General features: G+C 37.7%; 7 protein-coding genes across 7 annotated transcripts; 3 read left to right on the top strand and 4 right to left on the bottom strand.

Moving 5' to 3' along the window:
• Positions 1-1,378: 1,378 nt before the first annotated feature.
• On the bottom strand, positions 1,379-3,067 carry PKNH_1106400 (ferrochelatase, putative; the record flags this gene model as incomplete). The annotated part of the gene is made up of 4 exons (XM_002261204.1): positions 1,379-2,084; positions 2,301-2,406; positions 2,574-2,660; positions 2,914-3,067. The coding sequence occupies 4 exons, from the start codon at positions 3,065-3,067 to the stop codon at positions 1,379-1,381; spliced, it is 1,053 nt and encodes a 350-aa protein (XP_002261240.1).
• Positions 3,068-3,569: 502 nt separating this feature from the next.
• Positions 3,570-4,523, top strand: PKNH_1106300 (conserved Plasmodium protein, unknown function; the record flags this gene model as incomplete). Its single annotated transcript, XM_002261203.1, has 1 exon — positions 3,570-4,523. The coding sequence occupies one exon, from the start codon at positions 3,570-3,572 to the stop codon at positions 4,521-4,523; it is 954 nt and encodes a 317-aa protein (XP_002261239.1).
• A 306-nt stretch (positions 4,524-4,829) lies between these two features.
• PKNH_1106200 (Ribosomal protein S17-like protein) lies at positions 4,830-5,996 on the bottom strand (the record flags this gene model as incomplete). Its single annotated transcript, XM_002261202.1, has 3 exons — positions 4,830-5,010; positions 5,416-5,503; positions 5,918-5,996. 3 exons carry the CDS (start codon positions 5,994-5,996, stop codon positions 4,830-4,832), a joined length of 348 nt encoding a protein of 115 aa, XP_002261238.1.
• Positions 5,997-6,947: 951 nt separating this feature from the next.
• On the top strand, positions 6,948-7,103 carry PKNH_1106100 (conserved protein, unknown function; the record flags this gene model as incomplete). Its single annotated transcript, XM_002261201.1, has 1 exon — positions 6,948-7,103. The coding sequence occupies one exon, from the start codon at positions 6,948-6,950 to the stop codon at positions 7,101-7,103; it is 156 nt and encodes a 51-aa protein (XP_002261237.1).
• A 1,151-nt stretch (positions 7,104-8,254) lies between these two features.
• PKNH_1106000 (conserved Plasmodium protein, unknown function) lies at positions 8,255-10,480 on the bottom strand (the record flags this gene model as incomplete). Its single annotated transcript, XM_002261200.1, has 1 exon — positions 8,255-10,480. One exon carries the CDS (start codon positions 10,478-10,480, stop codon positions 8,255-8,257), a length of 2,226 nt encoding a protein of 741 aa, XP_002261236.1.
• A 1,525-nt stretch (positions 10,481-12,005) lies between these two features.
• PKNH_1105900 (ubiquitin-activating enzyme, putative) lies at positions 12,006-13,616 on the bottom strand (the record flags this gene model as incomplete). Its single annotated transcript, XM_002261199.1, has 1 exon — positions 12,006-13,616. The coding sequence occupies one exon, from the start codon at positions 13,614-13,616 to the stop codon at positions 12,006-12,008; it is 1,611 nt and encodes a 536-aa protein (XP_002261235.1).
• An 811-nt stretch (positions 13,617-14,427) lies between these two features.
• On the top strand, positions 14,428-15,952 carry PKNH_1105800 (aminomethyltransferase, mitochondrial, putative; the record flags this gene model as incomplete). Its single annotated transcript, XM_002261198.1, has 2 exons — positions 14,428-14,499; positions 14,822-15,952. 2 exons carry the CDS (start codon positions 14,428-14,430, stop codon positions 15,950-15,952), a joined length of 1,203 nt encoding a protein of 400 aa, XP_002261234.1.
• Positions 15,953-16,138: the final 186 nt, after the last annotated feature.

Raw genomic sequence — 16,138 nt, 5'->3', positions numbered from 1 at the left:
GGGCCTTTTTTGTGTGCTCCACTCACTGGGTGCTAAACAACTTCTTTCCTTTACTTTTTATATCTTCTTTTTGCCCTCGTCTATTTTTCAAATTGTTATGCTGCTAAGGCACAGCTGATCTGACAACGTAAATCCTTGGAATTTATCTTATCAAATTCTTGGAGGGTAAAAATGGGTTATTAATGTAAGCGGCGCAATTTAGCCATTCGTTGTTATGATTGCTCCTTAGTGGGAGTAGTTTTTTTCTGGTTCCCTTTTTCTACGAGGCCATTTCTTTGTATGGGAGCTTCCACTCGTTCATATTACTTTTTTTTTTTTTTTTTTTTTTTTTTTTTTTTTTTTTTGCTTTTTTAAAAAGGAGAAAAAAGAATTACTGTTCACCCTTCTATGCGCGCTGATTTGCTAATCCATTTACGGGAACATTTCGAATGCGCATTCCAAGCAGTGCTCCGTGGAGAATGGCTAATTGTTAAACTTAAAAACGAATGTGGATTTATTCTATACATGTGTTTGCAATACGCGTGCGCCGCATGTTTTTTTTTCTCATTTGCACGGAGGTTTTCTTGTGCTCCTCGCATTAAAAATGGCATTCATTGCTTTCTCCTATGGGTTTTAAAAGCCCCTTTTTCATTATCGAAAGATGGGTGTTCACTTTTTTTTATAATTTATTTTATTTTTTTTTGCTTCTACGACGACATAAAAAAGTTGGCCTATTTTTTTTTTTCTTTTCTTTTTTTTTTTTTGGCGCGTCGCAAAATATATAACTACATTTTTTAGCTTTCTGTTTAGTTTGCGTAGAGCTTATCAGAAGAGGCTTTCTATGTATCAACAAGTGACGAAACGCGAGGGATTGGGATTTTCAGGAGGCATTTTTTTTAAATAAAACATATACACCTCTAATGTTCATACTGCTCCACGCAGAGGTTATGGATGCACGCAAGCAGGGGTTGTTCAAATTAGAGGTAGAGAAAAAATTAACGACAAATGTTGGCAATTCCTGTATTCAATTCACATAAGCAAATTAGGGTAAGCGAGAAAAAAAAAAAAAATTCGTTGCACTGGTAAGTAAAAAACATTTTGTGGAAGTTACTATTTTGTGCTTTTTTTTATAATTCTAAAAATTTTTTTGTCAAAGGGAAAAGATTGGCCGCCAATAAGGGGTTGAGAACCCCCGTCATGTGCACACCCAGCTGTGTACATTTTTTTTTTTTTTTTTACATTGCTAATGTATGCAGCAGGGGGGGGTGGGATCCCCCATTGGAAACGCGTAAATGTATACGTAGGCATAAGTATATACACATATATCTGTGCCCCATTGGGATGAATAAAATGGCACATATGATGGAAAGGTGACTGAAGGGAAGGAACATTTGCCTGCCTACCATCCAATCATGTTCTCCTCAATAATATCCATGAGAAAATCAATGCCCACTTTAGAATAATTTAAACAGCTTATATATCGAAGGCGTCCATTGCCATGTTGAAGAAACTGGTGTCGATAGGTAATTTCAATTTCTTCCAATGTCTCCAAACAGTCAACGGAAAAAGATGGACAAACTACATCAACGACATTACATCCTTTATAAGACAAGTGCTTTAAAATATTTTCAATACATGGTTGTATCCATTTCTGTCCTTCTATTCTCGATTGGAAAGCCAAAATATAATCTTCCTTCTTAAGGTTCAGTTTTTTAATTAATTGGTTTGTACACTCGATACAAAAAAAAGGATATAAATCTCCATCCTGCACCGTTTTCGTTGGCACAGAATGGTAGGATATGATTAATTTGTCTCCCTTTCCATTTATTTTCCAAAAGTTTTGAATACTCTCAGTTAGGCTGTTTAGGTACTTTTCATTTAGACAGTATCCAGATAGAAATCTCAACTCTGGGATGTTATTCCACTTTTTTAAATTTTCACCTATACAGTCAAACGTAGATGCTACTGTGCATTCGGCCGATTGGGGATATAGGGGCACTACCAGAAGCTTGTTTATGTTTTTTTCTTTCAAATAATCCAATGCTCTTTTTATGGATCTCTCTCCGTATCGCATTCCGTAGGTAATGGTAACTTTGTCCTTGTACCTGCGAAATTGTGCAGTGGTAGCTATATCGACGTTGCAGGCGTGACGCTCTTCCTATTCGTGTGAATGGCACGTAATTCGGCCAAGCACTGAGATTGATAAATCTGTCTCACACAAATGGAAAGAGGCAAATTGTACATTTTTGTGCATCCTCACATGGATACAGATTCATGGGAGTTTTTTTTTTTTTTTTTTTTTTTTTTTTTTTCTCTGTTACATTGCATATAGACGCTCCTTCAGCGCCGCGTACTGATTATGCGTGTTCACGCATAGAGGGGGCCCTTGGTCAGTCCACACATTTTTATATTTGGATAGGGATTTTCCTGCGGGGCGCACACATGAGGTGGTGATCAGGGGAGGTGGGGAAATGCCATGCATATGGTGCGTGTCACCTTGCGTTGGTGTAAGTAGACATGTCGAGTGGCTTGGTTGCCCTCAGAAGGGTGTCTTTTTTTTTCGAAATAATTTTCTCCCCTATTTTTATTTTTACCGCTGCGGAAAGGCAGTACGTAGCCGTAGAGCAGGGGTAGCCACAAGAAGCGATTCAACTTGACAACTCGGGGGTCGCCCAGAAACTCTAAAGGGGTTATAGGGGTGTCCGGAAAAAGAAAAAATAAAATAAGAAGTTCATATGCGGTAGAATATGTGTAAATGTACATGCGCATTATGGGGTGTATTTTATTTTTTTTTATTTTAATTTTTTTAATTTTTTTAAAGGAGCATTACGTATCCCCACGAAAGTTGTGATGAGGGGAGTAGCATTATATCAGAACACTTGCCGTTTTTTTTCTGCTCTTTTCCTTTTTCCCCCTTTTTGGTCTTTTCCTTACTAGCCAAATATTTGAACAAGGCCCAATAAGTCGGTTTCGCGGGGCTACCCAAATTCGTTATGAGTACACCGATTTTGTTGCGTTGGAGACTCTTTGCTATTTTATCTTTGGATAAATTTAAGTTGTTGAATTTCAGAAAATCCTCTATATTCATTTTTACGGACGGTACCAGCTGCGATGTTCACAGGTGGTGCGTGCGGATAATAAAGCGGGAGGCTAAATTTCACACTAGGGGCGAGGTAAAATGGGACCGCGAAATCTATCCCTATGCAAGCGAAACTCGCCGAAGCTGACGCTGAAGGGATGATCTTCACATGTCACGAAGAAAGAGAACAGGAAAGAACAAAATGGTTGATAAAAATTAATTTAAAAAAAAAAAAAAAAAAAAAAAAAAAAAAGGGAATCAAACAAATGAGGTTAAAAACACCACACAGTAATAAGTTGTAAAATTTGCACCTACGTAGGAAACACATCTCATTTGTATATACGAAGTACGTTACATATTTTTATAAAATATTAGTAGCCTCTGAAAGGACGCGTGAAAAAAAAAAAAAAAAAAAAACTTGCATTGGAAAGTGGTGATCTGTAAAGATGCCACTTCCCTTATCGACTGAACAGGAAAAAGTGGTCTATCTAAACAGGAAAAAGAAGGTAAGATGAAGATTAATTTATCCGTCAGTAAAAAAAGTAGAGGCGAGGGGGGGGGACAACGGACGGATAAGGAGGAAGGAAAATCGACTGGGGCATTGAAAAAGGAAAGTCGGGAAGTTGATCGAAAAAGCGATAAAGAGGAAAGGACGACAACCAAAGAAAAAAGTGTGAAGAAACAAATAGGGGATTTTTTTGTAACCTCAGATGATGAAGAGGAACCATACGAACTGGAGAACAACCAAAATAAAAAATTAAATGAAGAAAAGAAGAAACAAATCGAAAAAGAAATAAGAGAATATATTTATGAACATGAAAATCCTGTTGAAACAAGCTCAAGGGAGGAATTAAAAATTGATCACACAGACAAGAAGAAGAAAATTCGCTACCTGGGTTATAGGGGTGAAGAGTTGACGAAGCTTAACGAGGATAAAGCAAACCAATTGGAGAGGAAGAAGGAGTATGGCCCTTGCTATAAGGAACAGGGCGAGAGCAGAAGCCACCATCGGGGTGATGATAGGTGCAGGGAGAAGCGATCGAAGGAATATCTCCCGAAACATGCACATGGAAGAAAAAACACAGAGGAGGAGGACGCAGCCAAACTAGAGAAGGAAATTCGTATCGATGACATTTTCAAGAAGAAGGAGAGCGATCAGAAGGGCAAGTCCAAGTACATGGACGCCCTCATCGGTAGCGCCAAACGAAGGGAATTGGAAAGGGAAATGTTGATTCAGAAAAAACTCAAAATTGATACATCCAAGGAAGAAAAAGTTTTTATAACCAAGGCTTATAAAAAAAAAATTATGGATAGAGAATTAATTATGAAGGATTTGGAGTTAGAAGCCCCCAAGATGGAGGCTGAAAATAGGCAGTCCAACTTCAACCTGAATTTGTTTCTTAAAAATATAAACGCACCGTCGAATTATAATCGGTCGAATAGGCGTCCTCATTGTGAGAAGTAAAATTGGGAGCACAGAAAATTAACATGATCATTATTACTCAAGTGTGTGGGTGTGTGGGTGGGGGGTGATATCTGACGAGGGGGGAAATGCGCATGCAAACACAGAATGGAGTAACGGCTAATCACCTGTAGCATGTGCACAACTCTGCATATGATGAACGGATAAGGCGAGAAAAAAGGGAAGTAAAAAAAAAAAAAGAAGAAGAAAAAAAAGAGCCAATTAAGACAGGTCTCCCGCAAATGCATTTGTTTTCTCCCCATTCCTGAGTATCATTCCACCCGTGAAATGTTCCAAAGAATAATTATTTTACTCCTTATTTTCCTTGTACAAAATTTTGACGAGGATATAATTTTTCCAGGGACCTATCCGATACCCCAGTGGCTGAATCCGGACAATGTCTCCGATCTTTGCTTCGCTCTTTTCGTCATGGGCCCATATTTTTTTTGTGTACCTGAAGGTCTTTTTGTACCGAACGACGTACATGTACCTGCGGAGCGTATACCCATTGGGGGTGAGGTAAAATGTATGATATGTAAAATTTGGGCCATATCATTTTTTTTTTTTTTTTTTTTTAATGTGTAAGTGCATTTTTCATGCACATTGGGGGGGAACCCCCTCTTGGAAACTCCCCCCCTTTCTCATTTTTTTCGTATTTTCTATTTAGGGGTAATATGTTGCTGTGTTGTGTTTATTATAAGGCCTTTTTTGTGCGGCATATCTTTTACCCCTTTTTTGTGTGTATATCTTGACCGCGACTCGGAGGATAAGGACACATTCTCCCTGTGTGGATACTCATACATAGGGACAGGCATACCTGGTACCTGCGTACCTGCGGGGCTCTGTCCCTTTTTCCTCCGAGCAGCGGCCCCACGTATCGCCGCATTAGGCTAACCTGTCGCATGCAACTCGTATGCTCTTGGGATGCTTGTCGTTAATGACGTAACCGACCATTTCGTTGTTCGCTAAATTGTTTTTAATAACTTTAGAGGGTAAAAAAAAAGGGGAATATCATATGTTGTTGTAGGGATAAGGGGACACTACAAAAGTGTAAGCATGGAAATGACAAAATAATGGATGGAAAAAAATGATACATGAAGTAGGTAGAAGAAAAGCGTGAACCAAAAAAAAAAAAAAAAAAAAAAAGGGGAAATAATAAAACAGGACATTAGCAAACTATTAGCAGGATGTAATTAAAGTAATGTGTTATAATATGCGCTGGAGAATTAACAAAACGGAGTGCAGTGGTAACTCTCTGAAATAATAATGTAACAAACAATAACTGCAGTAATTGGCTAGTCTAATTTTCGCCATTTTTATGGACATATCGTGTGGCACGCTATTGCGTTGTTTGCTTCACGTATAAGCATTTTTTAATAAAAAAAAAAGTATATTACATGTCCTTAAATATCCAGCAGTAGCACGCTGCCAAGCTTTGTAATGCCAGTAGGAACATATGCCGCTTAGTTTTATCATTTTTTTTTTTTTTTTTGTTCTGTTTCTTCTCTCTTGCCGGTTTGCATGCTTCTATCGGTTGCTGTAGCGTAGGTGGTGGAGCGGGTTCGCAGTATAGGAATCCTCACTCTCGCAACAATGGGTTCATTTGCTTACGCATGTGTGTGGCCCCGAAGGTAACAGGAACAGAGCATGTCCAGAAAGCGCTCTATGCTAACCCCCGAATAACTGGCCCAGTGATTTTTTAACGAAGAAGGGCGGTTGTTCAGTTGGTGTCAAACGGGAAGGACTCCATGTATATGTGTATATGTGTACATTTGGCTTTTTCCCTTTAGCCTTAAATACTCGGCCATTTCGCAAGAAGGGAAAAAATGAAACGCAACAATTCTTCTCTAACACATGGGATAACGACGACGCGTGCGAAAAGGAGGGAAGTCCAAAGATGTGGCAAATGGAAATGTAAGGCCTTCCCGAAAGGCACTACAAATTTTCTTGAGAAAAAAAAAAAAAAAATATATATATTCAAATGTATAAATATATACACTTGCGCAACGTACTTAAGCGGAACGACATATGCTTAAAATCCCCCCAAAACGTGGCAACAAAAAAAAAAATTGTGACATACCGCATACTCTATTTATTGGTGCGTTGGCCTATACATACACGATTCCGAAGATGTTTTGCATTATATGTGAGGTTGAAGGAAATATTGCCATGAGAGTAGAAAATTGCTCGCCGTTTTAGGTTTTTAATATTAATCAAAAAATTGCGTTCCTTTGTTCAGTTATAACTTGTTCATGTGAATTTTAATTTTTTTTTTTTAAACAATTTTTTATCCATTAACTCGTTTTACCAATGTTTGTAGAAAGATCGTAAGGACCCTGTTATATAGTGGTTAAGCGTCGCCTTTATTTTTCGCATTTTTTCCGCTTTTTTTTTGCCATTTTTTCTCCACCCCAACTCTAGTACAAGATGTTTTACCCAGGAATGTTTCGAGAAAAGCCCAAGGACATAATTTCGGACAAATGGAAAATAATTTTGAGGGTTTCGGGCTTCCTCATGTCATGTTATTTGATCTGCTTCCATGGGGACTTATTTGATATACCAGAAAATAACAAGCTGTCGTAGGGTGTTTCTTTTGCCCAAGGGAGAAGGGCAACCACTCATGGAAGACCACGTACAAGGGCAACCACTCATGGAAAGACCACGTACAAGGGCATGTACGGTATGTATATAAATAGGGGAAGAGCGGCAAATGGCTAAAGATACAAGCATGGGAGAAAATTACCGGAAGAGAAATCCCTTTGGAGCGAAGACGCAACCATGTGCCAAGTCAGGGGGCACGCACACTCAATTACGTTGCTCGACTACCTTGGCGCATGCGTCACGCTGAACAAGAGCACGAGCCATAGTATATTTACGCATTCCATTAGCAAATGTTGCATTTTGACACGTTTCCGTTTTACTCCTCCACCCTTTTTTAAGGGTTGACATAATCTCTTTTTTCAAATTACAAAGTGGGGAGTTCTACCCCTTTTTTTTTTTATTTTTTGAAACAGTGTTGTATTTCTTTGTACCATTAAGCAACATAACGCTTCGGACTGAAGTAAAAAATTTTCATTTTTTTAAAAAAAAATTATGTACATGTATAAGTTAGGATTTATTCCCTATATTATTGGAGGGGAAAAAGAGGATGTGCATTTTGCCAAGTGTAAATGCGGTGCACATAAAGAAAAGGAGGAATATAGAAAGGAGAAGTGCGTTTTATTTTACTCACAAGCGGAATTAAATAAGGTGTGTGAAATTCCGCACATCTATACGATGCGTTGTAAAAACAAAAATAATAAAACATATGAAAGAATAAATGGGATAAGTGAAAAGAAAAGCAGGGGGAATACAACGGAAGATAAAAGACATACAAAACGGAAATCCAAATGTTACTCTTCATACACACTGGATAGAAGGAAAATGAATTAAGTTGGACATTCGGGGGGAAAAAAAAAATTAAAACTAAAAAAGCCTAAAATACTAAAAAAAATGAAAAAGGGTGTATAGAGGGAGAAAATTAAAAAAAAAAAAAAGGGGGAAAATATATGTACATGATAAAATGCACAAACAATCTGACCCAGCGGGACAAATTTTGTAATGAAACGAGGTGATGACGGTAAATACCATCAACATACGTAGAAAGTAATCTCTCTTTCTCCCTCCAAAAATACATATGTTAATGGGAATTTCCCCCCCCCAAGATGGCATGAGTACGCGTTGCGGTTTCCAGACTAGACAAATTTGTAATTCTTCACGCACTGGAAAAAGTAAACGTAGAGTTCCTCGTAGGTGCTCCTGGATAACATGTCCTCATTCACATTGTCATATATGTATTTGGAAATGTCCCTGTAAATCCTCTTGGCATCAGATCTTTTGAGCTTCTCTATTATTGCGATAACGTCAAAGTGTAGAGCATGGGTTAACTTTAAGAAATGCTTATGACTAAAAAGAATCTGCAGCTTTTTTATTTTTTCCAAAATGACATGGAAGGAGTAGTACATATAAATAATCCTGGGGCTGTTAAACATACTAAGTAAATTCCTATACTTGATGTAAAATCCAAAAAGGAAAATGTCTTCGTTACGATAAACTTCCTTGTCATCACATGTTAGCAGTGTTCGAATTACAAATTTGTAGAAATTTAACTTAAAAGTGAATATAAAGTTGTCTATTAATTTTTTTCTTAATATTCTTCTCAGACTTTGCAAATTACTTGAAACTTTTTTAAAGTACAAAATATATTTGTCCTTAAAAAAAAAATAATTACACATGCAAAAAAGATGCTTGGGCATCTTAAATGTCTTGGTCATAATTTTCAATTTTTGTAACAATTCGTAATCCTTTTTCAACGCTTCAAAAATGGACATGATGTTCATTCTGTACTCCAGGATTCTTGAACAATCATCGCAGAAAATGTGCGTTTTTCTTACGGCTAGGAATTCTTCTCTGATTTGAATGCGTTCTGCATTCTCGTGCTGGAACGGTGCGTCATCGTTCGTACTCTGCCATGAAAAGCCACCGAACGTGCTCCCTTCCCCACACGAGGTGCTATCGTTCGTGTCTCTGAGGGAGAGGCGACCATCCATGTCTCTGAGGATAATGGAATCTTCCTTGTCTTCCATGGAGATGGAATCGTTCGCATCGCACAGGGAGAATGAATCGTTATGACCTCCTATCATGGATCCCTTGACGTTTTTCATCGAAATGATATTGCTCTTCTCCTCCAGCGGAAGGTTGTCAACACTTTCACGCGACGAACGGGTGTCTTCGTTATCCTCCTTGCTCATATCCTTGTCCGAATCATCACCACCATGTTCACCATAGTGAGACGCACAATCGAGTTTGTAGCAATCCTCGATCGAATCGACAGATGTTTTTTTCCTTTTTTGTGGGTGTCCTCCAAATTCACCAGTTCCTCCCTCAAGGGGGTTATCTGTAATGGCCTGTGTACTACTATTCTCCTTGTTTACGTGTAAGTTACTCTCTCCGGATTTTATAATATGATTAAAATAATTTAGAAGCAATTTATTTGACACAGTTAAATTAATTTTCTCTGAAAATATACATAAGGAATTCCTATCAACTTTCTGTTGACAAAATATGCAAATGGCATTTAAGCAGAGCTGGAAATATACAGAAACCCAAGGGGCATCAAAAATGGAATAAAAATTTCCATTAATTTTGAAAAGCTGAAAAGGTTCAAACCGTTTGGTCCTATTTTTATGTACCATTTGATTATTTTTTATTTTTAAAAATCCATTTCTGAATTTTTTTTTCAAATCTATTATTTCGTGGTAGAGATGTATATACAGCCAAATTTTTCTGAACTGTCTCTTTCCTTCATTTGTGGAGTTTGTGTTTTGTAGTAGCTGTCTCTTCCTTTTCGAGTAAAAATGGATATTCAAGTATTCTCTAATTGTTCGCATGATCACCACTTTTTTTACGTTCTTTTCGTAGAAATTTTTATATTTTTTTTTTTTTGATTTTGTCTTTCGCTTTATTCCTTCCTCCAGTGGGCGCTCCGCCAAATTATTCACGCGCTCTTCTTCGTAGGTTACCAAATCGATTATTTCTCCATTCTGGTAGAGCTCATTATGTACAGCGGTGCTAGTTGAATTGGAATTTCTCTCAGATGTCTCATTCTCGTCGAAGAGGCTATGCTGATCATTTTGGTTCGCAGTTAGATTCGATATAACTATAGTTGAAGAGGGGGGTAGCTGTAGAGCATTTCTTTCGACATTGTCTCTTACTCCTGAATTTTCCTTCACGTCTTCTTCCTCGTCCTCCCCCGTGTATACCTTGTCCATCAATATGGACAGGCATTCATTCATAAAGTACAAATTCGTCTTAACATTAATTCTCAGCGAAATTATTAAATTTTGAATTTCCAGTATGGTCAAAAATTCGGTTATTTTTATTATGATAATTTCATTGTGTAGCAAATCTTTTATATTCATCTCTTCTGTGTGGTAATCGAAAAGGTTTTTTTTTTCTTGCCTTGGATGATCTGCAGTGGGTTATGCATGCTATGCATATACCGCCGTAAGGATGCTAAGTTGGCTCGATGCATGTGGATTTTGTAACTGTCTGTGTTTCTGGACGATCGAACATATGCGTGAAGTGCTCTACTTACATAAGAGCAGCGTACGGTTGAAGGAATTTTGGTTTAATTTTCGGGGGGGAAAAAAAAGGCTCAAAATGGATCCCACCATTTCGTGACTTTTTAAATGTTTTATGTCACTCCTCAAAATGTCGTCGTACTTGGGTGCTATTCCTCGTTCTCATGGGAGTTTTTTTTTTTTTTTTTTTTTTTTTTTTTTTTTTCCTAAGGGTAGAACACGTACATAAGCGTATACTTTCTTCGTTAATTCGGTTCTGCGCTTTTTCCCTCGTCCCCTATGTTTCGTAAGCATGAATTGAAGCGTACACTATGCGAAGGGGATGAAGAAAATGGTACCAGTGATGACGGCGGTAGTGATGGAAATATTCTTATACGCTTTTATGTTTTCTCCCCTTTGGCGTGATGATAATTAATGGGTCAGGCCGGGGCGCCCGCGCCAGTTCTGTAGATTTATTCAAAAGAAGGCCATTCTATATATAGAGGGGTATATATAACATATGACCATATTATAACGAACGTGAGGATAAACATACGTACAATTTTATGCTATAGATTGGTTTCTTCCTTTTGTAGGTTCAAAAAGAAAAAAAAAAAAAAAAAAAAAAAAAAATTGGTGTTTAATACTACAATGAGCTGAAATAAAATAGTGCAGTTAATTTTTTTTTTTTTTTTTTTTTTTTTTTCTGTGGTCCAAAAAGGAGAAGGAAAGGGCCCCCTCAATTGGGTGAATGGTGCGCCACTTGCATGATTATATTAATATTATATATGTATTTACGTTTGTTCTTGTTTTCTGCGTTCTTTTGCCCTTGTGGCAACTCCACATCGTTACAATCTTCCGTTTAGCGTGGCACAAAGTGTTCATGCCATATCGTGATGGCACAGACGGGGTGAGGCAAAAACGGACTTACAGCTTTGTCGCTTATCGCTGTTTCAATATTTGACACTCGGGAAAACTATAAAAAATGGAGATTGAAATTTTCGGCCCTATTTGACGAAGCGCCATTTTCAGTTTCGCCAAATAAATTGTTCGGTGAAGCTAATTTGGGTGGGAGACAAACAGTTTGGAAGAGTTTACAAAAAAAAAAAAAAAAAAAAAAAAATGAACAAATGAGGAGCAGTAACAATTGTATGTGAATTTCATGTATGCACATAACAACTGCAAAGTGGGGTGGGGCCCCAAGGACAAATATATATAACAGGAAAAGTGCCATTTGGACAGCTTATCAGGCACAGTGCTATAACACATTAAAGGGGCCCATATGGAGAGATTCCCTAGACATTTCAAAGATTATATTACTCTCACGTAAATGAAGAACATAATATTCCTTCTTTCGTCACCATGACATTCCTGCCGAATGGTGTTACAAAAATGGCAAATTTTTAAACACCCTTTTTTGAAGCTCCAAGTAGCCTCCCTTCATATTGTACGTAAAAATTTGCTTGTCCTGAAAATCAAATTTATTGGCTTCTTTTTCGTTTGGATGAATTTTGAGGCTGGAAATGTCGGACGAAGAATCTTCACGAGGAGATGTTTTGCACCCCTCTGTGGAATCAACCAAAAAAAAATTATTAAAATATTTGGCAACCTTCAAAGAATCAATGCCCCGTCTGCATATGACAATGATAACTATATTTCCAGTAAATGTAGATATTTCTAGTTTCTCCAAAATTATCTGAGTCAGGTGGATGGAGCTGTTGGCATAATTATTTATAGATTCCATAATGTCGTAGAAGCTCCACTTGATGGAATTCTTTAAGCCATACACATTGGCGTTGTTGTACTTACGTACATCCAAAATGCATAAATGGTCTACTGGGAACTGGAAAAAGGAGAAATCTTTGTTCAGTACTTGCACAAAGTGGAGGACACCTATGTCGTACGGGTACGCGGATATAGCTTTGCCACTGACGCACGCGAGGTCAGTCGCCTTGCCACCCGCAACTTCATAGTCGTTCCGATTGATGAATTCGAGTAGCTTTGCAGAATCTCCCCAGGCACAAATACAATTCTGATTCTTTCTATTCATGTTGAGTGCTTCAAATGGCCTCCTACTGGATAGACTATTGTACGTTAAAAAATTTTGCAGAATTTCCTGGTCTAAATTAGCGGATAATTTGATCACTTCATTGGCCTGTAAAATGCCAATAATCCCAGTTACGGTGGAGAGGATTCCATTTTCATCACAGTCATTTTGTTCTGTGTGGTTATTGAAGTTTTGTAGGCACCTATAACAATTGGAAGTTTCTTTAGTCATATTAAAAACGTTTAGCTGTCCATATAGCCCTAGTGCACTCCCGAAAATTAATTTCTTTCTGTACAAGACGCACAGGTCATTAATTAAAAATCGGGTCGCAATGTTATCGGTGCAATCGACAACGATGTCGTAATCCTTCACAATTTGCAATCCATTTTTTTTGTCTAAATAAAATGGGTAGCATTTTATATTGGCATTTTCTTCTCCCATATTTTTTACAGTCAATTTGGCTGACAGAGTTTTATTCATTCCGGTATGCTTTTCTGCATGTATTATTTGCCTCTGCAAATTTGACACCTCTACTGTGTCTCCATCCATTAGCCCTATTTCTTTGAATCCAAATTTGGTTAGGTAAAGACAGACTGGGGATCCTAGTCCTCCCAAGCCGATGATTAAAACCTTCGTCTGGAAAATCTTCTCCAGAGAATCAGATGGAATATCTTGTATGTTTATGTACTTGGCATATTTGTCGATTATTCCTTTATCGAAGTTTTTATAAAATAAATCTGCTTCCATCTTCTGTGCTTTTATGTAATCATGTGATGACGACATGTAGGTACATATGGCTGTCTCCACCTTGGAACGTATCCACCTTAGGATTTCCTTCACTTTTTTCTTTTTTTTTCCGTTTCCCCATTCGGCTATTTCTTTTATGTAAACCCCGAGGAAGAAGCACAGTGCGCACTTGATGAGTTGTTCGTTCAGGAGTTTTCCCATCGTAGCGGGGGGGGTACCAACCAATCAATGACGAATAAACAATTGGAATAAAATGGCAACTAAGGAGAAATTATTCGAATTGGTGGAATTGAGATCCAAAACAAATGTTGAGTGAAACGATACAAATACAACCGCTTCGAAGAAACAGGGACGGTTCAGCTGATAGGCTGAAGAGCTAGCCGTGGCAATTTTAACAAACGCGCAGAAAATTTTGGAAAACCTACGCACCAAATGGCGTAACGGTATGATTAAATTAAAAAAAATGGGTTATAGGGGGGCTGGATAGTTTTGCATCCAACCATTTTTTGTTGTCATAAAATTTGGGGGTGCAAAAAAAAAAAAAAAAAAAAAAAAAGAAAGAAAGAAAAGAAAAGAAAAGAAAATTGGGAGTGGCATATATAGGGAACGGAACTGGAGCAACCAAACCGATGATGCTTTCCTTCTTTTGGTTCTTCCAGAAATTATAAAAATATAACGTGCATTATAAGTGTAACGGAGTACCTGCAATGTGGGTGAGGGGGGCCATGTTTGGCTGACACGCATCATGCAAGAAAATGCAAATTTCCCTGCTAACAAGAAGAGTGTACATATATATTATACGCGCAAAGTTTAGTATGTATATAGGGACACTCCTCTAATTATGACGAAATGGTCGTATGCATTTAGCCATTTCCACCCGTTTACATAATTTTGCTGCAGGAAATGTACTGAGAGGGAATTCATCGCAGTGATTGGCTCTCAAGTAACATTCCGCTGAAGGAGAGAGGTAGATTTACAGAATGAGAGTGAGCATTTTCAAGAGATGTAAAGAATGAGGATCCTATTTAAGCGCCAGAAGAGAATACCGGGGATTCGGTACTTCTCATCAGGAAATAAACAAAAGGTAAGTTTTCAAAGAAAGTTCTCCTTGGAGGCTCTTCAAAGTGGACCCACGAGATGGTTAACTGTGGTTAGCCCTAATATCATACGTTAAAAGGAAAATAATAATAACTACATTTTGTAGTATTTGTAGGGAGGTATACACCCCGTGAAAATAACCGTGTCGACTATTTGCCAGAACCGAGTTGTCCCCCCACAGGCGCGTGTGTATGCCGGTGCTACTGTTCACGGTTGCGGGAAAATTTGCCACGCCACGTTAAGCAGGGCGTGATTTATTACTTTGTGATGTTTTCTACATTTTTGCACTTTTTCATTTTTGTTCTAAGGAAGAAGTGAGGAAAACCATTCTGTATGACGTGCACAAAAAGAACAACGCGATTTTCAAAATCCACAATGGGTACTACATTCCAAATGAATACAAAGACTATACGTTGATAACATCTCATTTACACACGAGATCAAGCTGTTCACTTTTTGATTACACATACAGACCAATTTTAAAAATAAGTGGGACAGATAAAATAAACTTTTTAGAAAAGTACGTGGGTAGCGATATAAAAGGATTGTGGGAAAATGAATGTAGAATAAGTTTGTTGCTAAACGAAAAAGGAGGAATCATAGATGACATAGTCATTATACTAAGGGAAAATCATTTGTTACTATATTTTAATATACAGTGCAAGAAAAAGGTGTTTAAATACCTAAACGAAAAGCTTTTGGAGAATACCAAACTGGATGTGAAAATAGAGGAGTACAATTCTCATAGTTCAATATGTATTCAGGGGAGCAAATCCGCCAACGTGTTGAATGAAATAATAGAGGATGATACCTACTTGGAAAATTGTAGTTTTATGTCAAGTAATATTACCAAGTTGAATAATATAGAGGGGTGTGTACTAAATAGGTATACCTGTACAGGTGAAGACGGCTTTGATATTTTAGTACCAAATAATCACGTAGAAAAATTGTACGAATGCATTTTAAGCAACCCTTTGGTAAAACCAGGTGGATTGGAAGTTCTGAATACACTGAGATTGGAAAGTGGATTTTGTGTGTATGGAAAAGATATCAATGAAAATTTGACCCCCATTGAATCGAATTATAAATGGGTTCTAGGTCAGAGAAGACTCAAGGAATTAGATTTCAATGGTGCACATATTATAATGAACCAAATTAAAAACGGTACAACTATTAAGCGAGTTGGGCTAATCATGAACTCCACTATCGTTCCGAAGGAAAATTCAAAAATTTACACCAATGAAAATGCGCATGAAGAGATAGGTTACATAACCAGCAGCGTTTTTTCTCCCCTCCTACAGAAGCCAATTGCTATGGGTTACATAAAGACGGAACACGCCGCTACTAATAATCTTATAAAAGTAGAATGCTTGAACAAGTTGGAAGTAGCTCAAATTAGCAAAATGCCATTTGTCCCTCTGTCCATATATAAGATGTGAAGAGAGAGGTTGGGACCAGTTCGAGATGCGCGAGAAGGGTGAATGGTGTGACTACGTATGCTCATGTAATGAGAGCCCCGCTGCGTGTACCCATCATTTGCCAACACAACGGTATGAATCTTATTCCTAATTATACCTTGTAATGGGGATGATACCAGATACACACAAACTGATCATCTATATGAC

Source organism: Plasmodium knowlesi, assembly GCF_000006355.2.
Source record: "Plasmodium knowlesi strain H genome assembly, chromosome: 11".
Classification (NCBI taxonomy): Eukaryota; Apicomplexa; class Aconoidasida; order Haemosporida; family Plasmodiidae; genus Plasmodium; species Plasmodium knowlesi.
This window is presented reverse-complemented; position numbering and strand designations above follow the sequence as displayed.